The sequence below is a fragment of the Pagrus pagrus genome (genome assembly GCF_965226575.1).
Source record: "Pagrus pagrus genome assembly, chromosome: 12".
Classification (NCBI taxonomy): domain Eukaryota; kingdom Metazoa; phylum Chordata; class Actinopteri; order Spariformes; family Sparidae; genus Pagrus; species Pagrus pagrus.
This window is the reverse complement of record NC_140196.1, coordinates 17,027,785-17,053,839: the sequence shown is the minus strand read 5'-3', so window position 1 is coordinate 17,053,839 and position 26,055 is coordinate 17,027,785. Positions and strand designations below refer to the sequence as shown.

General features: G+C 39.5%; 1 protein-coding gene across 1 annotated transcript in view; it reads left to right on the top strand.

The window, feature by feature from the left end:
- Positions 1-26,055, top strand: part of piezo2b (piezo-type mechanosensitive ion channel component 2b) — an 82,454-nt gene that overhangs the window by 13,565 nt on the left and 42,834 nt on the right. The window contains exons 4-13 of the mRNA XM_084369252.1: positions 5,528-5,570; positions 9,373-9,535; positions 11,694-11,958; positions 12,501-12,714; positions 17,796-17,970; positions 20,704-20,817; positions 22,351-22,386; positions 23,151-23,262; positions 24,758-24,939; positions 25,666-25,896. Of these exons, the coding sequence (XP_084225378.1) occupies positions 5,528-5,570; positions 9,373-9,535; positions 11,694-11,958; positions 12,501-12,714; positions 17,796-17,970; positions 20,704-20,817; positions 22,351-22,386; positions 23,151-23,262; positions 24,758-24,939; positions 25,666-25,896 (1,535 nt within the window). The remainder of the gene's footprint in view (positions 1-5,527; positions 5,571-9,372; positions 9,536-11,693; positions 11,959-12,500; positions 12,715-17,795; positions 17,971-20,703; positions 20,818-22,350; positions 22,387-23,150; positions 23,263-24,757; positions 24,940-25,665; positions 25,897-26,055) is intronic.

The window sequence follows — 26,055 nt, the reverse complement described above, 5'->3', positions numbered from 1 at the left end:
GTGCAATTTCAGGAAAACAAATTATAATTGTTGTCAGTCAGTCTTGAGTGGTTTTCTCAAATACTTTCTTCTCTGAGCACTCATGTAAGACCAAAATGGCGAGATCTCTGCTTGTTGAGTCACATGTTCATGACGGACTGTGTGCACACGTGTGTCTCATCAATCACACAGGCCGTTTTGTGCCTAAACTCTGACCTGAGCCATTGATGCAGTGTCACAGAGTTGTATATCACCAGAGAAGGTGTCGTTTCTTTCTCTCCCTGAGGGAAAGTTTCCATCCAGGAAAGCTAAGTGAAGACATGCTCCATTTGCAGGAAATATGCTCTCTAATAACGATTCGCAATTTCTAGAAATGTCCTTACTCTTATTGAATTTTGTCACGTCACGATGATTTATGAATCCAACACATTCCTCAGTGTAATTAGCTTCCTTGTGCCGTATGGCGACGTAGAAAAAAAGAGATTCTTGCTGCCAGTAAAGCAAACACTGTAAGCTACTGACTCAGTGTTGGGAAGGTGTTAATAGTCAGCCTTGGGGCTTCTCATGAAACTCTGTATCAAACTGTAAAATGTGAATGTGTCTAGACGGGACAGACCCTGACCTTGTGTTCTAATGACTTGTTCTTTCTAATGGAGGTAGGTCGCTTTCCAACATCGAACTACAGCCAACTTTGCTCAGGAGGCAGAACGGACCTTATCGCCTCAGGCAGAAACACACAGCGCCGTTCAGAGAGGGTAGACTAAATATTCACTCAAGGAGATCTTTATTACTGAGGTCTCGAGGGCTGCAGTCTTTGGCAGATCAAGCCGTGGTGTGATGAGACCACAGATTGTATCCATCTACTGTATTTATCTGAGTATTATCCAAATATCTGTCTATTGATCTGCCTGTTTATTTAAGGAAGAGCTACTTGCATTGACAGGATCATAAACTGTGAAACAAATCAACAGATTTTTGTGCATCTTCGCGACATAATTTGCACTTTGAAAAGCTTTAATCTGATTCCAGCCAGTTAAACGATTGATTGATTGATCAGAAAGTACAAAATCCGATCCAACAATGGATAACATGTTAAAATGAGAATCGCCTATTACCAAAATGGTTCAAAGATACTGAAAACTAGGGCTGGGCGATATAGCCTTAAAATAATATTGCAATATTCTTAGGCTATATCGCAATCTTTGAAATCTCGTCAAAAGCACTTCATATTGATCTCTTAACTTTTCCTCTAGTACCACCATGATTTGTGGTTTTGTGGTGAAAATATCTCGAATTTCGTTGGATGGATTGGCATTTTTGGTGATCCTCTGACTTTGCGTCTTGCCCCACCATCAGATCAAAATTTAGCAATGACCTTCTAATCAGTCTCAGCTGTATTTTGATATTTAGTGCTAAATAGCAAATGTTAGCATGCAAACACGTTCAGCAAAGACGAAGAACATGGTAAACACCACCTACTAAACAACAGCATGTTAACATTGTGAGCATGTTAGCATCCCTATATTAGCATGTTGCACTAAGCTCCGCTGTTCCTAAGGGCAAATGCTTATTCTTATTCTTGTTAAGTTTTGCATCTTTAGTAGGAAGAAATGGGCTTGAGTTTGAGTGCAGTCAGAAAGACTTAAAGTTTAGAGACTTTTTTAAAGAATTCTTCAACAGGAAGAAAAATATAAAATATCAATAGCCTTGTTTTTCAATCTGGATGGTTGCTTCAAATGAATGCCCACAAACACCATATTAGCTAGCATTGTAGTCATGACTGAATAAATCTGCCTTACACTTACAATAATCAGTGCCAGCTTTCTCTCTCCAGCGCTGTAAAAATGTGGCTTCTGGCTGCATTACTGTATAAACTCAAGGCACATGAATGCACCATCATTCTGCGGAGTATGCACTGTGGTTATGTGCGTTTCAAAGTATTTAGGGTTTTGTTTCAGACGATATAACATGAAGCTCCACTGGCACTTGAATGATTACCATCTCGAGTCATTATCTGCAACATTTAACACCAAAGTTCCCGTATGAGCACTGGGCTGCTCAGGAACTGCTTTATAGTGAACAGCTGGTGGATCCTGGCTGTCATCTGACGATTAATGAGGCACATGGACATAACATCACACACAAATGATGAAAAACTGGTGGAGCTAAAGCGATGACATTAACATTCACAAAATGTCAGTATTGCAGAGTAAAGTATGAACTTTTCAACAGCAGATTCTGACAACATTAAAACACATGATACTCTACAGACATGCATATATATGCAAAGTATATATGCTTCTGTGATGATTTGTGTCCATGTTGTTTCTATTTCTACTTCCTGAAAGTAATGTCATCCTATTCCTATTTTTATTTTCAGGCTACATATGTAACAGGAAGTCACACATTACTCTTTGTCCCCTTGATCCGCCGCCTACATTCTGAGTAAATGCCTTATCTCAGGTTTCTATATCAGGCATTTAGCCCCCTGACACCCTTTTCCTTTTGGCAGCCAGGCATAAACAAGGAGTCCTGCATTGCGGTGAGGCGGTTATCCTCCCTCCAGATAACTTCACATAATTTCCTCTGTTCGCCGTAGCCAAATACACCATTAGAGCAGTAAACTGAGTGGAGTATGAATGAGGAAAGCTTTCCAGAAAAAGCTAACACCTCCAGCTGTGTGAGCAGGTCAGTGACTGGTCACCAGATGAGCTGAGGCTGCCGGCTTCCTTTGGAGTTATCTGTCATTCCTCAGTGCTGAGTCGACACGGTGGGAAGTGCATTTACAAACAGTCATGAGGGTTTATATTAACCAAAGAGCACCAGATGGGTGGAGCTCGCTTCATTTCAGATAATGTCAACTTAATTGTCAGAAAAGTTACACTCAGCTGAGTCTTAAAATACCTTCCTGTTATTGTCTAAACTTTTTGGCAGTTATTGTCTTTAGTGGCAACCCCCGCCCATCTGGCAACTAAGGAGGTTAAAACAAACCATAAAAAAAAAAAGGATTTGCACGTTTGAGCTTGCTGAAAGGCTGTTATGTGACCCGTTCCTCTGGGATAGTCTTCATTAAGTCCTGTAGACAGCATCGTTGACCTCGCTATTCACACTTTCCCAAATGCGCTCACTGATTGTCCGATTATACTCATGACGTGCTGAAATGTTGACGCTGCATATCACCAGTCTCTGCGCAAAAGGGCAACTGGCATTAAGTGTCAGGGATAGAAGAGAGGGTGCAAAGAAATGCTGTGCTGAGAAGTTAACGGCCCAGCAAGTACAAAGGGTGTTTTATGATGTTCACATAAAGTCTGAGGACAGGTATTTTTGGTGCTCAGCTGGGGTGGAAAGCGGCCTCGCCTCGATGGGCAGAAACTCTCACACTCTTTTCCAGAAGTCTTCGTGCTGAGTTCAGACTGTACTGCATCCTATGGACCATACTGGCCTGACTTTACCTCTGGCATTCCCTGTGTGTGATATCAGACGCAGGATGGGTTTCCTCTTAACACCTGTTAGCTCAGTTTGGGCTGAGTGAAGTTAGGTGTTGCGGATGTTTGGATTTGGGATTTACTGAAACAGACTGTTTTGCCTGAGGTCACTGGGCTGACATTTCAAGCTGAAGAGTTTCTATTTGAAGATTTAAATGGGGCCTTAAGTAATCTATGACCTTTATCAACCTCTGTGGGTGATTATTAGGGATTACAACAACATCAGCAGACCTGATCTCCTCCTGTGGGAGTTCCTGTGATGTTCATTTAAGATTCTTTGGCTTGTAAATGACACATTGAGTCGCTAACGAATCAGCCCAAAAACACGCACAGTGAGTTCCACTTGATTAGCCTTAATGAAGAACACTTGTGTCACTGTGTCTTTATCTTTGTAGTCCACTACACTTAGGACTACAATCCCCTTGATGTTTAGCCACGCAAGTTCAACTGATTGACACAAGTGTTTCTGCATTACGGCTAATTAAGTGCTGTTCTTTTAACCTGTTGTTATTGACTGGAAGTCAAGTCAACTAGCTCACAATAGGTGTGCTTGGAGTTGGGCGCAGACGTGTGGAGGGAGATTTATTCCTCCAGTGTCTCAGCAGTTCAGTCGGGGGAGGATTGTGTGTGAGGTGTTCGCTGTCAGAGGTCATGTCAGAGGTTAGTCATGTGGGCTCCTCCCATCACAGATGATCCACTGACCGCTGAAACTCCACTCTCTCCTCCTCTGAATATGCCCCAGCCACGTAACACACAAAACATCTGCGGCAGTGGAGCTGCTCCTGCAGCTATCTTTGTCACTGATGAGTAATAACGAAACAACAGGCTTTTTACTGACAATCCATTAACGTTTAATTCACCTTGAGTGGGATTCAGAGACTCTTTCCGGTTTTTGACAAAGTGCACAATAGTGTGACTCATTCCTTTACTGGATACTGTGTGTGTTTCATTTAGGAGGAAAGCTTGAATATCTTTTGTCTTATCTTTGACAGTTGTTTACTGCTTCACACTGTATCTTCCATTAGCAAATAAAGCTTTTCAATGTGACACTTACTTCTGCAAAAGATCGATAGTACTTTTCAATGCTTGCCTCTGCAGATAGCAGCTCATTAAGAATATTTTTTACCTTCTCCGTCCTCTATATATTAGAGAGCCTTCATCCCAAAATAATGACTTAGCGTTCTTTCTTTCTTTTATACGCCAGTTTGTAATTCAAGAATTGATATAATACTCCTCTGAGAGTAGAAGAAGTTTGCACAAACAGATAATAGATAGAAGTTATTCTGATGAAGCTCTTCCTCTGCTGTCTGTTCTGAGTTACACTTGTATGAGTCGAGAGCTGTCACTGAAGTGTGTTTAACATCTTCGCTCTCCTCACTGGGCTCCGTGAACCAGAAACTTAAGCGCCGGAGGAGGTCGGCACCTAATTAGTCCCCTAATACGCTGACAAAACAGCCGGATATATCGATATGTCATTGAGTCGAGATCCTCGAGTCACAAGCTGATGTTGTGTTTTCTCTGGAAGCAGAACAAAGGCCAGTCAACCTTCTGCTGTTCTTCTCAGCGGCCAGTTGAATACCTGGAAATCTCTCTCTGAGCACTCGAGTGACGTTCAGGAACTCTTCAACCAGTCCAAGCTGTGGAAACAAAGCTTCTTATTTTCTTGTTTTTCCCTGTGGGTTATCTCAACAGTGAGCACAGAAAGATTGATTGTTTTCCTTCACCTGAAAGTGAAATATCATCTGAAATGAAAAATATTCTGGCTCTTACAGTGATTTAAAGCAGGTTTTTGAAGGGTTTATTACTGCTTCTATTGCAGAGTAACAGCTATTTTACAGACTAGATCTTCATTCTTTATATTATAACAATAGGGAACAATAAACAGCAGTTATTGGATATATTCTGCATACGGTGATGGAAATCATCATCTCAGCAGCTGTTTGACCACCTGTAACACATTTATTTTTAATGACTCTATATAAAAGTCTTATTAAAGGCGTTGAGGTTTATTTCTTTTCCAAACAATATCAATATTCACTAACTGACTTCATGTTTTTGTCCAGGTTCCACGTGGGAGAAATCCATCAGACAAATTGGCTTTGAGAGGTAAGATAAACACTTTCAGAGCAAATCCACTCACTTGTTCACCTAATAATGCCACTGCTTTACATTCTGACAGCATATTTCTTTCTTTATTTTATTTTATGATTCATGTAGCAAGCTTGCTGAGATCCAGGATTTACATCCCTGTCAAAAACTATTTTATAAATAACATCTGTCCTGGTGATCAAGCAGCAGCATAAAAAAAGTAAAAAGTAAAAAAGTATTGATTTAGTTTAACTGATCATTAATCTTTCTCCCAGTTGGGAAATCCACAGGATTTTTCAGCAGTAGGACTCAGCTCAGTGACCATGCACAAAATATCCTAGACAATATTTCTATTTTATCATGGTAGGATATTCAGAGCTGTTGAGCTGCCTTCTAACAGCAGAAGGTGGACTTTAACTTAAGTGGTTGAACAAAGATTTGTTCGAACAATCATTTTCTATGCTATGCCGTGTTGAATGAACATAAATTAAGTTATTAAGAGGAGGAAAGACTCCCCTACCCCAAGAAAGAAAGCTGAAAGCTTTAAGCTGCATTCATGCAGTATCTCCAGCTCGGACAAGCATGGTGTGGGTTTGGTCCAGTCAGTAATAAATTAATTGATCTTGCTGTTGGTATTTTCGATGCATTTTTGCTATTCTCATGAAATATGATCTGCCCTTGTGTGATTTGTCCCTTCTTGTACATTTGGCAAATGAAATACATGAAGTTATTCCTTTCTTTGTATAGAAATATACCACCAGCGTGAAGGCTACATAAATATTATAATAATGTATATGATCCCACCTATATTGCTTTCAGATTGGTTGAAAAATGCAGGAGAAAATATGACAAATCTCCTGTGATTAATCAGCGAGTTAACAACTTTTGGGGGTATTTAATGACTACTAAAATTCAACAAATATTCCCCTTTACATGCAGCTGTGCATACTCTGATTAACAAACCTGTTGATATCCAAGTCCAAGTCATAATGTTTAAAAGTACGTACGTTTTTTACGTCCAACCAGAAATGCGCATGGAGCTGATCGAAGAGGCCATGTGTCACAAACAGCGACAAAAAAAACAATTTCAGATACACATTTGGCATTGACAATAAGGATGAATTCAAAATATCCAAACAGAATATGATGTTTACGTGACCCGGATCATATTCTGAATATTGTCATATTCTGATTAGTGGAGGAAAATCAGCGTCCATGTAAACACAGTCAGTGACTGCTTGTTGATGAAAGGGACGGCTGACAACCTTTATACCATGGAACAGAATATCCTGCTTGATTTTTAAAAGAAAAAGTGTTTAAAAACATTTTTTTCTCACCTGTCAAAGATCAGACATGTGCTTCTCTTCCACTGTATTTGTCTGTTCATAGTGTCCTCAATATAGCAACGCCGCAATAACATTAAACACCACTTTCTGCATTTAGCCACGCTGGCTCATCATCTGACAAGGTTTATAAATGCTCCTAACCTGTCCCCGTGTGGATTCTTGATGAGCACGAAACCCGGTTATGTCTGACAATCAGTGGACGGGCCTATTTTTCAAAGCTTTTGCTGCTGTGTCTGTCTCCTCACACCCCCATGATCATGTTAGATGTGGTTTCCTAAGTACGGGAATGTCCAAACTCAGCCACATCCTTTTTCCAGTACTCAACAGCCCTCGGTGGATAGTATACTGTAAGTGGCGGAAGTAGAGCCATAAACATTTTATCCCGCCTGCATTTACCTGTTTGTGTTGAGCATCATATACAGTATGTACGATGTTTACAGCTGCATTTGCTGCACGAGTGGATGCTTTTACTGCCTATATGGAGAAAAATGCAGCGCTCCGGTCTGATTTATAGGAGTTTAGAGAGAATTCACAGCTGTTGTGTGTTTTAGTTTCCTCCAGATTGACCTTTTCAAATCCTTTATAAATACCAAATATTTATATGGTTGAGAAAAGATTTTCGCTCTCCGTATTTGTAGTTTTGCGCTGAAGCCTCATGAGTAATTACCCCTGCGGTCTGAGCCAGTGAAGACGGGTCTTAGCACCGCTAATGTTATTGTAATTCTCTCACGTGATAAGCAGGGGAAAGTAGGAGTCATTAAAGTTGCTGGCTCGGTCTCGCCTGGCTCTGACAGTTTCCATCTCTTTCATCCACGTGAGGATGCACAAAGCTTCACAACAATAAAGCACATGGAAACAGACGTCCTTGATTAGATTAAACTCGCCAACAGCGGCAGCCAGAGGCCCAACTATTTATCTGAGTGAGCGTTTTCCATCGTGTTGATTAGCACTCTGTTTTCAACTTGTTAACTTTTATAAGCTTTATATCCATTCAAGGCCAGGGTGAGATTGGTCGTGTTTGAAATGACCACTCGCTTCATAACTCCATCCAAACATTTGGTCAGCTTTTTTCTCAGCAGCCTGTGCAGCAGAATCACCAGTACGTTTTGTTTATTGCGAACAGTTTTAATTATTCTTGGAGCTCAGCTGGAAATGTAAAGAAAACACTCTGGTGGCCAAACACAGGATGCAGTGTGATTGCTGTAAAACTGAAATAGAAATTGGTTTGGATGATAAAAGTGAGTTTTAAAAGGTTTTGAAAGCTGTTAGCCATTTCAAGGACAATTTTTATTTGCTTTAATTGTACACGCAATCATGACACCTCGTAAAGCCGGCCCTCACGCTGCACAAATGCATCTCGCAGGATCATTCGAAGCCTGACGTTACTGTAGCTGTCATGGAAACAGTTGGCCGCCTCTGTTTTGCTTCCTGTTTGAACAACTCTTTGGGTATTTAGCTAGAGGTGAGCAGACTAATCAAATACCAAATGTTACAAAAGCTTTGTTTGCTCACAGCGATACGACCACAACACTTCAAACAATGTCATGTTTTATTGGATTAATGAAAAACACACACTCTGTAGACCAGAACAGGGATGCATATTATTTGTTTATGATTTATTATCATCCGCACACACGAGATTTCAGATAGTGTGATTATGTGAAAAATCTAAAGCACTTCCAATCCTTTCCACTTTATTTCATGTGGTTTAATGGGGAAAAAGCGGGCTTATTGTTCACACCACCTTATTATGAACAAAGGATGCAATTTTCAAGGGAGTAAACATGTTTTTTTCACAGTTCAGTGAGCGAAAAGTACCACACTCTCATGGCCTTTTTGTTTGAATGGAATTTCACTCACTTGTTAACGGGGATACATTTAAAACCAGCATTTCATTAAAGTGGGTGGTACTCCATATAAAAGCTGAAGCATTCAACACAACACATATTAAAAGAGCAGTTGAGTCACGGAAAAATCCAGATTCCCATGCGTTCATGTGAACAGGTAGTGCTTTCTGGGAGATATAATTGCTGCTATAATGTCCCTTCACATGAACTGGAGGGCTGTTCAGTCCATGTGAACATAGACTGTAGGAAATAAGCAAGAATATGTATTGTTTTCGAGATTATTGAACCATTTTTGGCTTTTAGGGAGACAATCAGAGAGAGGTGACATGTGACAAATAACCTCGGCCAGATTCAAACTATTTGTGGGCCTTATCCAAGTGAACTATATGAGCGACCACAAGTCCCTGGGTTTCTTAGAAAAACTGTTTCATATTAGAAGCGATCGACCACGCACAGTTAAGTTTGTTGTACTCTGTCCAATTTTCCATCATTTGGTTGCAATCAAAGCCTTCGAGATTACTCCAAATCACAATATTTGGGAGATCTCATTGGGATTCATCCCTACTTTCAGGAAACGAGTGCCTGCTTTCTGTCAGTGTGTATCCTCTGTTTTCTGTGTGTCTCCAGTGTGATTGGTGCAGACGCAGGGAACGGCATCCGAGTCTTCATCCCTGACATCGGCATGTTCGTGGCCGGCCTGGCCATCTGGCTCCTGTGTCGCAGTCTGGTCCAGAAGAGGCCGCCTGAGGACATGGCCCAGTACAATACCGACTTTGAATCAGAGGAACAAGTGAGTTTTATTTGTGGTGACACGCAGTCTATGTAATCCATCTGTCTGTCTGTCTGTCTGTCTGTCTGTAGAAATGGTAGATTAATCTGGCAATTATTTTTTTTTACAATTCATTTTTTAGAAATTTTGTAGAAATAGTGAAAAATTACACAGTTAATCAGTGAGTTGTTAACTATTAGATTAATCTTCAACAATTTTAATAATCAATCAATAAATAATCAGTCGGTTTGAAAAAGAATATGAAGTCTCTGGTTACAGCTTCTTAAACATGAGTATTTCCTGGTTTCTCTACTCGACAAAAAAACACATGTGAGGATGTCATCTTGGGCTCTGATTGCCATTTTTCTGCCATTTTCTGCATTTTTCTACAAATAACTAATTGAGTAATTAAAAAAAATATCTACAGATTAATCGACAATAAAAGTAGTCGTTAGTTTCAGCCCTAAAAAAATGTCAGAGTGACTTAAATAACTTGTTTTGTCAAACCACTGGTCAAAAACCCCAAACTAAATCGTAACATGTTGTGAAGCAGTAAACTGCCATGTGTCGTATTCTTTCTTGATAAATTACAGACGAACATATAATGAACATATCTGACAAAGCTTTGGTAGCAAAATTTCAAACAGGTTAATAGTGTGCCTCAAAGGATATTTAAGATATTTTTCAATGTGACTTAATAGAATTAAAAGATTAATAGCACTTTAAAGAGGACATTTATATACCCCCATCCCAGTTTTGATTAGAATGAGTATAAATACATTTTTGATTACAAATATTTAGTTTTCCACAAAAAAGATTATTATCCTATGACATTAAATGTCACACAGATAGGAGAAGTAACATAAACCTGAACAAAATAAACACATAACTAGAAGAAAATAATGTTTCACTACTTTTTAAAACCCAAATAAGCACTTGTCATTTAAATTATTAATATCCCTGTTATATTTCCCTTTATACTGTAGCTCAGATTAGTAACATGACAGCTCAAGGCTGGTGGTTGGAAGTAACGTGACAGTAGGGCAGTTTCCAGCACGTGAGGTTTCCAGGTGAACAGAAGCCAGAAATAGTGATTGTCAGAAAAAACAATGGAAAGAAGCCAAAATGGGGAAAGAAAATCACAATGAGCAGATGTTGTGGTTTTAAAAGCAGTCTTTTTCGTACTTATTATTTCAGCCCTAATTTAATGTAGATGATTAAAAACGATGTTGGTTAGTGTTTGTTGAGATAAACCATCTAAAAAAGATGTATACAAGCTGACATTTATGTCCATAAAACTACCCTGAAAAAGTAAATAATATCTTCATGAGAATGTTTTTATGAATGTAAAGAGCAAATGTCTCAACTTAGTTGGAGTAACTTTCTCCAAACACCTCAGACGACCACAAATGTACACAAACTCATTTCAAAGCTAGAGTTCAGATCTCTGACAGTTAATATTTGTCATGTCATGTAAGCAACCAAAAAGTACCACCTGCTGGAAGTCACAACTGATCACATTTTGTTCAGCTGAAGTGACCAGCAGAGTGGACAGTCGTCTCTCCTGCTCTGTGTCTAATGTCCACATCGAGTTTGCGGGAGCAGGAGTTTGAATAGAGTTCCCTGTGAGTGTTGATGACTTGGACTACATCCCCCATCCCCTGGCAGGTCCTCCCTCCTCTTTATGACTCAGTGTTAATTAAATCCACATTCACTTTCACTTCGACTGCACCGCTCATGCTGGCACAGATGGCACCGCTCCCCATTGCTGAGAAACACCAGGAAATCATCTGTAGAGCCTGCGTTGTGTTCGGGCCTTTATTTCCGTCAGTGAGCCATCTGAGCTTTTTATTCAAAACAGGGTTCGTACCACCCGCCACTTTCTTTGTCTCGTGCCTTACGTGTTTTATATGAATCACAGCTCACTTGTTATTATGTGTCTGTTTTATTGAAGAGGGACACGTAGTTGGTCAGAGCGAAGAAAGAACAGTAGAAAACTCAAGCAGCCACACAGAGCGCATATATGTTTAAACATGATGTTAAAGATGCTCAAACACACTCCCAGCTGGAGTCCAGCTACCTGTAGAAAACTGCTTTCAGCACCATGGAGAGCTCTGACCTCCACACTGCACCGTTCATCATTCAATCCTGAAATGTGTCACTGTAATCCGCCTCAAAGGAGGAAGAGGAGAAGCTGAGCCTGGACGATAACATCCTGCTGGAGGATGACTTCGAAGCGGGGTACGAGGCCGAGGAGGACGAGGAGCTGGACGAGGAGGAAGAGGAGGAGGAGGAGGGGGAGGAAGAAGAGGAGGCGAAGGAGAGCATGAAGAGTAAAATCCTGCGGATTGTGGCGGAGGTCGCGTCCAAGGTGAAGGAGATTATCGGGAACTTGATCACCACTGCTGGGCAGGTGGTGGTCACCATCTTGTTGGGCATGACAGGTGAGCAGCTCTGCATGCTGTGTGATGAATTCATCTTATAGCATCATCATTTGTATATTTAGGTGATTGATTAATTGATTAATGTATTGATTAATCAGCTATAGGTTTCAATTCATAATATATCAGTAATCTATGAAAATGATTACAGATTGCTTAAGAAAGGCAGTCTTTTACAGAGAATACTGTAGTTTTTTTGTCTGATTTATTTGCTAGTCACAGAATAAGATTCTAGCGGTGGCTGCATAGGATTGTTTCTGTCTCGTGTGATTCAAATTGTTTACTCCGTTTGCTGCCAAAGGAAGCATGCACCTGTTTTAATGAGGCGGTCTAGCACAAATCTGACAGAGCCTTGAATTACATGTTCAAAGAGTGTTGATTTTATTTGTGTTTTTCCAGATCAGGCAAAATCCCCCGTCCTTTGCATGACGATTGAGTGTCAGCTACATCAAACTTGTGCACCAAACTGTTTAGATTTTGCAAAACACTTTAATTTGAGCTTGATTACTATTACTTCATTATTCTACCCGTTTCTGTGTTTGCAGGCATCATGCTGCCCTCGGTGACCTCGGCTGTTTACTTCCTCATCTTTCTGTTCCTGTGCACCTGGTGGTCCCTCTGCCGGACCTTTGACACACTCATCTTCAGCTGCATGTGTGTCCTGATGGCCATCTTCAGCGCTGGACACCTCATTGTCCTCTACCTCTACCAGTTCCAGTTCTTCCAGGAGTCCATCCCTCCAGGCGACAGCTTCATAGTGTAAGACATCAAAAAGTCAAAATCATGTATCTCACCTGTGATCTTAGATTTTTTTGTTCTCATTTTTCAGTGTAGGTGCAATACATTATTTATCAGTCATCAGTCTAAATTAAAAAGTGATTAAATTTGCAATATCTCTGGTTAATAGGATGCAACAGATTTGCATGATATTCTCAGTTTAAACCTTGTTTGTGCACTTGACTTACATTCTGCCTAAAGAAGCAGATCCATCAAACTCTAAGAAGAAAATACCAACTGTCTCGAGCACAGCAGTGAGCCATGACTCAATCTGAAAGAAGTGTATCTTACCAGCATTAGATTTCCTGCCTCTTTGATGAATTGTTTAAATCTTGTTAAACAGCACACACCCACACTAATGCTGTCTGGCTCCTTAATAATGTGAAAATACATGGTGTGATGACAGAGCTCAGCTGCCAGCGCTCCTTTGACTCAGCGATATATATTGCGCCCAAGGCAAGTTTGTTTAAATGATAATAAATATTTACTATTGTTACAAACATGAAGGCAAAGGAGAAGGCAAACGCAGCTGGAGGGGAGATGTATCAAACTCCTACTCACAGCACATCGATATCCGAAGCAGAGCTTTTAGGCTCTTCACTACAAGCAGCGTTGTTTTATTATGCATGAGAGAGGAGACAATCAGCTGTCTGCGGCTGCGGCGGTGGAGCGTTGTGGTTGAGTAAAGCCACATTGTTGCACCTCTTGCCAACATACGTTAGTCACGGATGTAATGAATACAGACTCTGTGGCAGAAAGTCACTCAGCTCATTGTGTTTGACTGACAACCTGGAATGCAAAGAATGCTGTTTATTTACTCATTACTAAAAATTACACATCAAGGCTGCCGTCCTAGGTGCTCAACACAAAAGTGATTTTTGTGCAGCAGCAGGAGAGGAGGAACTGGAGTTCTTATCGTTTGGAATAATTAATTACTATATCTATTAACACAGATAATGTATATTTTTATACTTTTATTTTACCATCAAAGTCTCACTGGCACCCAAATCTGTTAAATAAAACTTTATTGAATAACAATCTTCTACATGTTATATTATATTTAAGACAACGTTAAGAAATATTTAATCTCCTTTTGGGTGTCAACTGTCACAAAAACACACATACGTGAGGAAATTCTAATAATGTTTAGTTTTTGTAATGCCATTTTTTGCCTTTATTATGACAGAAAGATAGCATAGCAGTGTGACTTAATAAGACCCATACCAGACAAACAAACACTGGCTCCAGAGAGGGCCATTTTTTGTGTTTTTAGTGGCCACCATGAGGAGACTGGGAGGATGAGACGAGGGACGTTACAAGAAGAACGTCTGAATCCACATGACATTATACACACATTATAAACTTATTCTGCAGTATATTCACTAGTCTGTTGCTTCTGTAACTTCATTTAAATGTGTTAAAGACAGTTTTGAGACATCCTGCCAAGTAACAGGCAGCCACATAGGACTTCAGACCTGACTGCTCTCAGGGAGGTAAAAACATGAATATTTATTTATTCACAGCAGCTGTCACATAGCCAAAATATAAAACAGCAAATACAGTGTGTAAAACTCACAAATCCTATTCTACCTGCATTATGGGTAAAAGCACAAGTAGGTTTACTTATCCAAACAAAGATACAGACAAATGCAAACAGCAAAAAAACACATGAATCTTGGGACACTGTGTAAAACAAACAAAACAAACAACATGCAGTCATTTGCAAACAACTGTGTTTACTGAGCCCATGTAGTAATATCCTCCATATAATCATGTGTTTCACAAAGTGGTGAATCTCACCACATCCCTGCACAACTGAGCCTTTTGAGGAGGCATATATTTAAAGAAATCAATGACGTTAATGAGGTAAAAAATTAAATATATGTCAAAAAGGATTAGCAAACATATTTGTTTTATTTATGCATTACACATCATCCCAGTTTTCTGGAATCAGGGTTGTAAATTAAGAAGAAATGACGTACACCATGCTGCTGTTCAGTACTTCTATTACTCATCTGAATCCTTAGGTGTCTCTGCTGCTGTCTCACTGTAGCTGTTGTCTCATTGCCCTTGGTGTTGCAGGGTTTTATTGATCTCACAGTTTCTCATTTGAAAGCTGTGCTGCTGCGTGTCAGGACTGAGGCTATTTACAGCTATGTATAGCTGAAACTGCCTTGGACAAACCTTGTGTCGTCCCCATCCTTCTCCTGGTTCAGATGGCAGATAAGGTGTGATTACAAGGCTGCATCGACGGGCTTCTCGTTAGAAAACACACTCATTACAATGAATGGACCTCTCTCCACCTACACAGTCGATAATAGTCTGTTTAAACCGTGAATGCTGTAGTAACTTTACTGTGGGTGTAGAAGCATCTGAGTCGGGGTGATGACCCCCCGGAGGGTACCATGATAAATCTGAGAGCTCACCAAATGAGTTTTTAACAGAAAAGTGTATACTTTTTAAATTTCTTCTGGTGAAATACTAGATACTTTCACCTATTTGGGAATCTAAAGATACCTGAAGTTCATAAAAAACGTATACAGTGCTACACAACTAGTGCAGAAGATAATAACATAGAATAGAATGTATAAAATAGAATAAAATAGTCAAAACAAAAATGGTTACTAAGTATAAGATATTAAAAAGATTGTCATCAATTCTTTTGCAAAATAGAATAAAATAGTTATCAAAAATGAATAGATATCAGAAAATAGTTACCACATATGCACACACCTCTACAGCCCCCTAAATATCCTAAATATTTGGAAAACACCAGATATTTTCACCTCTTTCTGTCTCTAAAATACTGGAAAGCTCATATCACTAAAAATCTTTGAAACTTGTAAATTTGCTTTGTTTACTTTCCAGACGTAAATAAGGGCAAGTGGGTATAATTGTTTTAAACACTTTTTAAAAGTGTATTAATTTTGGAAACAAGCTCTTTATTTTGGTATTTGAAGTCCTAAATTTAGAGAGTTTAGGGTGGATTCTCCATTGATAGCTCTCAAAATGAACAGGCGGCCTGTTTCATCATGTGCCGTCCCTGCACTGTGTTCATGTTGACTTTCCACAGCGCGGAGGTATTTCTGTCTGCAGCCGCACGAAAACTGAGATCCGATGTGATGATAAAAGTTACATGTTCTCCTCTGATCTTGCCCGTTTCCTCTCTGCACGCCGGTCAGAGGGAAACTCCTACAGCCATAAACATACAGTATGCAGCCCCCATTGGACAATAGGCCACCTCAGTGCCTGCCCTAATTGTGCCTGTTGACAGTGACTCGGCCTTGCTGTCATCCTGGTGTCGAGTGAGACTGTTGAGAGGTCTGGCTTCCACTCCACTTCCTGCCTCCCGTCCTTACAATGGAAGTCCCCAGTCATGTGACCAGTGGGCCTTCCCCAACTGCAACATGAAACCGTTCAGGAAGTGTGGTGGGGTCAGAGGGGGGTGTTCGCTCGTCCACATGGCACAGAAGGAAAATACTCAGGAGGCATCTAAATCTGTGTGTCTGTCACTGGAATACGTCAGTACAGTTCCTGTGGAGGAGATGACCTTTATTCTGCTCGGAGGAAAAAGGAGTGAATCATACGGCGTCCTTTGTGGTGCAAAACAGACTTTTAGCCTCGGAGCATTTTTTAGATTCCAGGCTGAGGGCGTAGAAGATCTTCTTACTAGGAATGTCATCTATCAGTCGTAAAGCTGTTTACATGAGGGAAAGTCAACTGTAAGAGATATTAATATTGTTGTTATTGCTTTACAAAACTCTTTAACAATTAAAGAGGCAACACTGTCTTTAAATTATAAAACACTGAACCTCAAACTAAAATTTGGACTTAGATACATTCATCCCCTTTCAGCCACATATCCAGGGAGCTTGTCATGTTGACATCGGGCTGAGTAAGATAGTCCAGACGGCCGTCTACCCGGCAACATCAACACTGGAGTTTGACATCATCTGCCAAGAAAATCTGTAAAGTGAAGACTCGAGGATGAGGTGGTTCATACATCCTCATCAGAGGCTTGAGGCTCCTCTGGCTTCTTTTCAACTCAAAGAAACAGTGACTCTGCAATCGCAATATCTTCATCAGCCTGGAGCCAAAAGATAAAATGCAAAAGATAAAAGACAAATACAATTAATGATTAATAAACAAATGTATAAATGTATAAATAAAAATGTATGTTTGTTAGTTGTGTTAGATTTTTCTTATCCCAGTGATAGTGTGTATATATTATATAGGCCACCCAGCACAGACAGCATGACTCTGCAGTTCCTATAATCTTTTGTAACGTCTGCTTCATCTCATCCATCCTGGCTTTGTTTCTGGAATCGATAATTAGTTTTAAAGATGGAGAACCCAAGGCCTGCTACGCTGAATTGAATGTAATGAATTGAACAATGCACTTATCTCAACGAGAACAATCGAATCCACTGATTAATGACAAAAAAGATTCAAGCTTGAGGATTCTTGCGTTGTAACCTCCTCTCGTGGCTTTTGAAGGAACAATTCAGGTTTGATCCTTTGCCAGCGTCAAAAACTAAAGCAGCTTCCTAGTGACTGTAGGCCTTCATTCATTTTCTGAAGTGATTATTCTGCATATTATTTGCTCGATCAATGGATTCATTGTTTAGTCTGTAAAACATCAGAAAACAGCTCACACAAAAATGTTGATCACAGTTTAAAGAAGCACAATGCAACATCTTCAAATATCTTGTTTTTCTCCAAATCCAACCCCCCAAAATATTCAATTAACTTTCATATAAGACCAAGAAAAGCATCACATTTTTAAATATGAGAACTTGGAATCATCAAATACGCAACCATTTTTTAAAATGAAGAATTACTTAACAACTATTTGGCTAAACGAAGTAGTTTTCTTGGAAAGGTCTGTCTGATGTGTATGTTATAAAAATGTTTTGCTTCATCCGTTTGTGGTCAATATGTTATTATATATAATGACATTATACAACATTGTCTCTCGCTAATTTACACTCAAAGTATTTGATTTTACAACTCAAATCCCGGAGTGTTCCCGTCCTCATTCATCCCTCTGTCTGTCTCTGCAGTACATTTGGCATCTCCCCCATTGTCCAGACCAACTGCTCCCACACGTGGAAGCTCATCGTGCACCCGGAGCGTAAGTGGTTCCACTTTGTCAGTCCCATCATGCTGCTGATTCTCTACTACACCCTGGCCACGCTCATCCGCCTCTGGCTGCAGGAACCCATCGACCAGCTGACGGTGAGGACAGCAGACAGGCATGCAACGAAAACACACGAGAGTAGACCTTTTTGTTTAACAGCACAACGACATTTACTGAAAAATACGTCAATAATTTAACCGTAATTTGGCTGATAAACAATCAAATGATTTATTTGTATACCTTGTAAAACTGAACTACATAATGTAATCAGAGTTCAATGATGCTAAAAGGTCTTAAAATGAAAATATACCCTCAAAATGTTTTTATTTATGCTGATAACTTGAAAGATCTCCAGCTTAGAGAAAGCTATATTTGCATAAAACCAGGCTGATACTGGAAGTCAGTGGGTGTCAAGGATGTTTAGTTGAATTCAGCACACAACACCTCCAACACAGCTCCTCAGTAAATACCAGACAGCGAACTGAAATAGAAAACAGATTGAATTAAACGGGCAGCCAGGTGGCCTCGTGATCAGAGAAACTGTATTGATGGAAGATTCCAGGACGATCGATGGCTGGCTGGATCTGTCCGCCGTAGCTCAGGTGTTATCTGAGACACTGTTGGTCTAATTTTGACAGCATGACTGTAACAAAGCAGCGTTACAGTGCGCTACAGGGGCAAAATAATATGTAGCTGTTACATCATAACTCACACACCACTGGTCCAAATTTGATGACTTATGAAATGATGATAAGTGATGTTATTGTGTAAATGTTTACAAATTAAACTCACGAGAGGATGCACTCTGTATCTAAATGACGTCATTTTCACCAGCTGTGACAGCAGGGCGGGTATTGTGAGTCAGCGTGTGTGTGTCATCATGTGAAAGTCTGATCCTGGAGCTACCACGGAAGCAGTTTTTGAGTACTTTGCCAGGTGGTTTTATGTCTGTCTGTGGACAGATTTTGTCAAATGATGAAAATGACGGTGGTCCAAGCACGGACACCAGAAGTACCGTGGCAGGAAGTAGGGAAGGAGCCACTCGCTGCTCTCTTGACGCCACTAGCATGAATTTGTTTTAAGCTGTGGCTCACAGTATCCCAGTTTCACTCATTCCTGTCCACTTGACAACGAGTGAATTTGGGGAAACAAGTGAGCTGTTGTTAAATTGTAAATTGTGTACTTAATGATGTTCATCCCTTGCATCAAATGAGTGAATATTTCAACAAAACACATTTATATGTCAAAACTAATGTGGGTTGGAAACTGAACATGGAGGGATGGTTAGGCATATTGAACAAATGTGTCACAGTCTGTTTTAGTGTGATCCCATCACAAGCTTGATAGTCATAGTTTCAGCTGGGGTCAGTCACTAGTATTTTTACAATACTTTTTGGTGCTCAGACCTTCATCAGGATGAATTATATACCTGATGAAGGTGGTTAAGTCACACAAGTCTATTTAATTCGGACTAAAAGAAATTGTGACCTTATCTTTTAGTGGATTGACAGTATTGTATGTGGAATTTAAATCTTGTATCAGTTAAAATCGGGGTTGAATGTACACTAATTGAGTTAATTAGGTTGTTGTAATTAAAAGTAAGATGTTTTAACCTCTGAAGGACCAGAACTTAAATTGACAAAATGCACCATCGGAGTTTAAATCTTTGATTTAAATTAAATGAATGAAAACAGTTTTCATCTTTAAAAAAAACAAGTAAATGGGACGTTATTGCTGAAAAGGAAAAATGTGTGTTATTTTTAATGTTGTGTAGACAGCTGAAAAACCTTCATTGTGTTGGGTTGGAAGCAAAAATCCCTGAGACAGAAATATCAAAACGTGGGTAAATAAAACCAAAACATCCAAGACTTCAATACCTCAATAGCAAAGTTTGTTTGTCTTTTGGTTGAACTGATCCTTGAAAAGACTTTTGTATTTCATCATGGATCTACTTCAGTTGTTGTGCGATGTTGAAAGATTTGGACTTTAATGTCCTGAAGAAGACCCCCCTCTCCTGGACTCAGCCCGTCTCCTCAGAGCTCGACGCTCAGCTCCTCCGCCCTGTAATGGAGTTATAGATTAGTGTTTTTATAGAGGGGTCAATACTTCCCTGTAAACTTGCAGGACTGTATGCATTATTGATCTCTCCACAGAGAAGTGTGTGTGTGTGTGTGTGTGTGTGTGTGTGTGTGTGTGTGTGTTTTCGCCTACTCTTACACTTTAGACGTCGCTAATAATAAAACATGATTGCGAGATAAATTGCAGCTGACAGGTTCGTTCGATGGTGAAGATGCCAGATTATGATAGACCTCATCTTCGCCAAAAAAACTAGAAAAATCCAGATGCCCTGTTGTATTTCTCAATCGATTTCATGCTTGATTTGTAGTTTGTTGTCCGTGATTATTCAGCAGTAGTTCATCAATGCAGTAAAAACTGTGAAAAAAAGAATAATTTAATCCAGTTTTAGTAAAACTTTCAAAGGAATGAGACATGGGGAAGTTATATCTGAAGAATTTTAAGAGATGTCTTAAAGTTTGAAGAGCCTGCAAGTCAATTACTTATTATGTAGTTTTTTTCAGTATTTTGTAGTATTTGAACCACCTGGACATTGCCAAGATAGAACTTTGTCTGTTTTGAATAAAAAAAACAGGAAATCCGATGCTAATTTACAGTAAAACTGCATCATTTCCCTTCATCCAACTCCTCCTCAGATCCTGCACTCCTGCCCTCTAAAGCAGTGTTCAGTGGGAGCTGATTAAAAACGTATCCCGACTTCAAAGTTCAGCGGTGCAGATCCGAACAATCCAAACTATCTATCTGTGTTTTTTCAGGACGAGAAGGACGGTGATATGTGTGAGGAGGAAGATCTGGATGGACAAAATAACTCAGCCAACAGGAAGAGGCAGATGTGGTGGGAATCACGCCAAGGCACAGATGAGAAAAACGTACGTCAGGGTTAATACACTCGTGAATAACAGTATTGATTGTTGGTCATGAAGTAATCATCGTTTGGTTTGCATATTATTATACAATACACGAGACCCCATTGTAAGATAAGATAAGACTTTATTGATCCTGCACTGCACAGCTGTTACAGCAGCCGAAAAGATAAACGCAGAGGGCAAAAATCTGAATCTAAGTGATAGATAAAGACAACCCCCAGAAAAAAAGGTAAAAATAAAAAGAAAGACTACAAACATTAAATACCTTTCACATATACAGACATAATGGATAATTGTACCCATAATTGTACAGTATGCACACATTGTGTGTAGTCTTATACTGACATATATGTAACGATGACACATTTAACAAATATATCTCAAGATATATATAAAATTCTGTCTATAAACATATAGGATATAATATATCTCAGCATATACATCAAAATACTGATATAATTACACAGAGAATATAATGTATCTCAGAATATAAACACAAACTGATTTATATCAACTTGTTCATACAAAAAGCAATGTAATATAGTAATATAATTATAAAGTAAGTGGTATATGTATATAATAATTACTCAGTGAAAGTATGAATAATGTGTTATTATGTGTATATAATGTTATATATGTGTAAGGTTTATTAGTATAATTTGTATAATAGAAATACATATGTTATATTATATTTAATTATATGATATTATATTATATGATATTATATGATATTATATGATATGATATTATATTATATTATATTATATTATATTATATTATATAAGGCACGAGGTAATTCATTTGTCATACAACACAGGGTTGCATAACGAAATGGAAGTGCTACATGCTACATAAATTACAGAACATATATACAGTTATTTATATATAAAATATAAATTAACACATCAAATGCATCTTTTGAATTAGCCTTGGATTGAATGTAAACAGCAGCAAAATGATGGTGATGATAATACGCCGGCATCTTCACATGAAAGTTCGGCATCTGGGAAACACTTTCCATCAGCTTTGACCATGTGTGAGCACCGAGCATCAATGTTACTGTAATGTAACTGAACATCCCTGTTGTATTTTAGTGCAACAGTAAAAAATAAACAAGAAACCGGCTCTTGTTGATTGTATTCACAAGTTAAGTCCTGTTTCCCAGAGCTTTCGCCTCCATAATAGACTCATCCCTGGAAAGATTTCAACTTGAAATGCGCGCACACACACTCTCTCTCTCTCTCTCTCTCTCTCTCTCTCTCTCTCTCTCTCTCTCTCACACACACACACACACACACACACACATTCTGACCTTGTTCCCATATCAAGGTCCGTAGTCTGTCTCCACCGGCCACCTCCTGAGGTTTAAAAGCTTTTAGGGTGTGCAGACACAGATGAGTGATGGGCTCGATTTACAGAGTAGTGCTGCTCGACTTTGTTCCTGCTTATCAGCGACTATAAAGAAGGAGAAGGCCTTTGACTTCAGCAGCTCATCGATAACACACCTTGCCTTGTATGCTCTTTCTCTCCTCCAAGCTCCTCTCAACCCAGGATGGCATCAGTACAACTGAGGTGGGGGCTGCTCTGGATTGAATCTGTGCATCTTACCCCTCTTCACCCCGTAGTCTTGCTGCAAGAAAAGGAATCTGTGCAAAATGCTTTTCACACTGCACCCTCCTGGAACAAAGCTAACCTAAGTTTAAAAGTTCAAGTTGAACTCCTTTTGTCATCCTGCCTGTCAGACCAGAGATACTGAACTACATGGACAGATTTCCTGTCTCAGAGCTGGAAACACGGACAATGTCAGGAAGATGAAAAGTTGCTTGTTCTCTATTGTTGTAAATGTCCTTACCTATAAATGTGTTAGAGCCAAATACAGCAGAAGGAAACACATCTGCTTATATATATAACCTACACAACTTTGGACTTAAATCGACCTGTAGAATTAGATGAAGTGGTCATCCAGCAAATCTGTAAAAAGCCACAATTTTATGATTATAACGACAACTTTTAAATCTGTAGTAAATATCAAAGTAACTATAAAATACATGGTATCTCTGGGTTAAAGGCTGCGTTAAATAAAGTGCAGTGTGAAAAGTAGAAAAACTTCTACTGCCCTACAAAGCCTAAGTGTAGTGACTAACAAACTCACAAAAAGTCATATCTGTAATCGTCATTACTGGCGAAAAAGCTCAATATCCAGCTGGTAAATCGTTGAATCACAGTCACTCCAGTTTGTCTTTGTGGGGCAGAAGGCTCGTCAGTCGTGTGATACCATAACAAATCTGTTCCTCAGTTACATAAATGTGTTTGTAATTTGTGATGATGATCGACAGGCTGTACCCAACGGGACCTCCTTTGAATTTGTCACAACTGAGAATGGACCAGTCTGTCAGGACTTGTACTCAACCCCTCAGTATAAACTGGACCCGCCTGGTGACGGTACAGGTGAGCTCTTTACCGTCTACTGTCTTCTCTGTAACTTTTTTTAAGATTACATATGTGGGCTGAAAAACGCTCTGTTTAGAAACCTTGAACATTTTCTTGCCTAAGTTTCACAAAGGATGACATTATAGCAACAGTTTGAGGATTTATTTTATTTCATTTTAATTTTATTTTGACATATTTTCAGTAAATTAAAGTAACTGGATCAGATATTTTTGAATTTTTTTTTGCCATAGTGAGTGCCAAACTGAGGCGATTCCTTTGTTTTGACTGCACAGCACTTTCTGTGTTGGCTCCTTTATTTTGTACTGTTACTTTGCAGTTTGTTGCAGCTGAACTCACAGAATTATCTTAACGGGGCACTTCAGTGATTTTACATGGCACAGTCAATTTACTAGTCAAGGGGGGTCCTCAACAGCCTGTGTATACAGCTGTTTAACGGCCCGTGTGACTCTGAAGGAACTTTGTAAAGTCTGAGAAAATAACTCACCTGAGCAACTTTGTTTTGGGCTTGGAGAAGAAGATTTTTTCAGCCATGCTAGCAGACGTTATAGTGTCCAGATGATGACTTCTCCTCATTAAAGCCCATCAATTACACCTGGTATTACATGTGCCTTTAGATGCCTCTTGAGTGACCACTTATGATCACTTCCCCAGTCTACAAATATACTACATCAGTAAAACAAACGGATACCGCATTTTTTAGACAAATAAAGAAATATCTTCATAAATAACGTTTGCTGAATTAACAAGTAGGCCCAAAAAGTTAAGAATGTGTTGTACACAGCATTTCACAAAGCTGATAAGGGTCTTATTATGCAACAACGCACTAAATTGAGTGATTTTTTAAAGGGAGACTGGGTCCTTTCTCCACGGACGACAAAGAAGTAGCCTTTATTACTGTTTACTGTATTTGTAAAATGTGATATGTTCACTGTCAATAAAATTTAGAGTTTCATGCAGCACCATCATCAGGTCAAAATTTTGATTTTTCCCAAACTCGGCCAAATACCCGCAAAATAATGACATTTACATCACCCTATACTTTGTGTTTAGTGCTAATTAGCAAATATTAGCATGCTAACACTTTGAACGAAGATGATTAACACGTAAAACATTATACGTGCTAAACATTGCACGTTAGCGTTGTCAATGTCAACATGTTAGCATAATCATGTTAGCATTTAGCTCAAAGCTGTGCCAGTAAAGCCCCACAGAGGCGAAGACTCCAAAACAAAAAGCCTGTGTTGCTAACTGGGGCATGGATTGTGAAGGATATAGGTGGCACGGAGGATCTAACGAAAGATGCTTTTCAGTTGCATTATGGGAAATGTAGATCCCTTCCCGTTCTATGGACTAAAAGTCAGGATATCTTGGCTTCTGCTGCACAGATTTTTTTTTAAATGTCCTGCAATAGTCCCCAACTTGATGGAATCTGAATCACTGCAGAGTGTTGTAACTACTAGTAACAGTGAGTTGTGTTTCTGTGTCCTACCAGAGAAGAAGGATGAGTGTGTGTACGAGGTGTGTTTGCCCCCGGAGGATTCAGTGTTGGACGGAGGAGAGGAGAAGTCTGAGGAGGGAGAGGACGGGATAAAGAAAAGAGGAGTCAGTGCGATGGTCAAAATCTTCCACTTTGTCATGAAACAGAGCTACATCTGTGCCCTCATAGCGATGATGGTGAGTCAATGAAATCACTTTCATTTGTTAATTTCAAAGTGATCGTGAATTATTTATCGTAAATACAAATTTTAATGTGAATGTAACTGACCATAAAAACCACTCCAGTGAAAATGTGACTTTCCAGCTAGAGGTTCATATTTACAGTTTAATTTGACATGACATGAACGCAGCATCATAACCAGAAAATCACAAGTTTAAACCCACAGTCCTGATGGAAACATGCTGGTGTGGTTAGTAAATGCCAAACACTCCTGCCTCCTTGATCAGCTTCAATTAAGATATCCTTGAGCGAGGCACTGAACTCATCTCTCTGCTCCAGTGGAAGCACTGGCAGAACAACAGGAGAAAACTGGAAGAGAGCATCTGTTCTCGGTTTAAACATTCCTGGATGAATCATAGTTAAATACATTTGAGTAACACTTTTTTTTCTCTTGTCTTTCTTCTTCTTCTTCTTCTTCTTCTTCTTCTTCTTCTTCTTCCTCCCCTCACATGTGTATTGAGGAATAGGAGGAAGTGGGCTTTGTTCTTGTTTGCTACTCACTTGAATGTTTTGTTTTTATTTTTTGCTGACAAAGAATGAAGCTCTGTTTTAGACATCACATTCTTCACTATCCATTCATGTCCAGACATTCACTGTTCATTGAGATACGGGCAGGAAACCATAATCATTGTTAACAACTTTACTGTTTTCATGAAGAACTCTCTGTGATTTGTTCTGGTCAGGCGTGGAGCATCACATACGTCAGCTGGCTGTCGTTTGTCTTCCTCATCTGGTCTTGCGCACTGTGGATGGTGAGGGACCGGAGGCGTTACGCCATGCTGTCATCTCCCTTCATGGTGGCCTACGGCAACCTGCTGATAGTTCTGCAGTACATCTGGACTTTTGAGAACATGGAACCAATCTCAGGGTTCTTTGTCAAGAAGAACAACCCGTTCCACTCACTTTCATCCAAGGTTTGGAAGTTAAAATGAACAGCCCAATAATTTCCTTGATTTTGACCTTTTCTGTCTTTATTATAAATCCATGCATCATCATTAAAACTGACTCTTGGACTGAGTAACAACCACGTGGATCCGAAACACAAATAAACGATGAGAGAATGATTTAGTGTG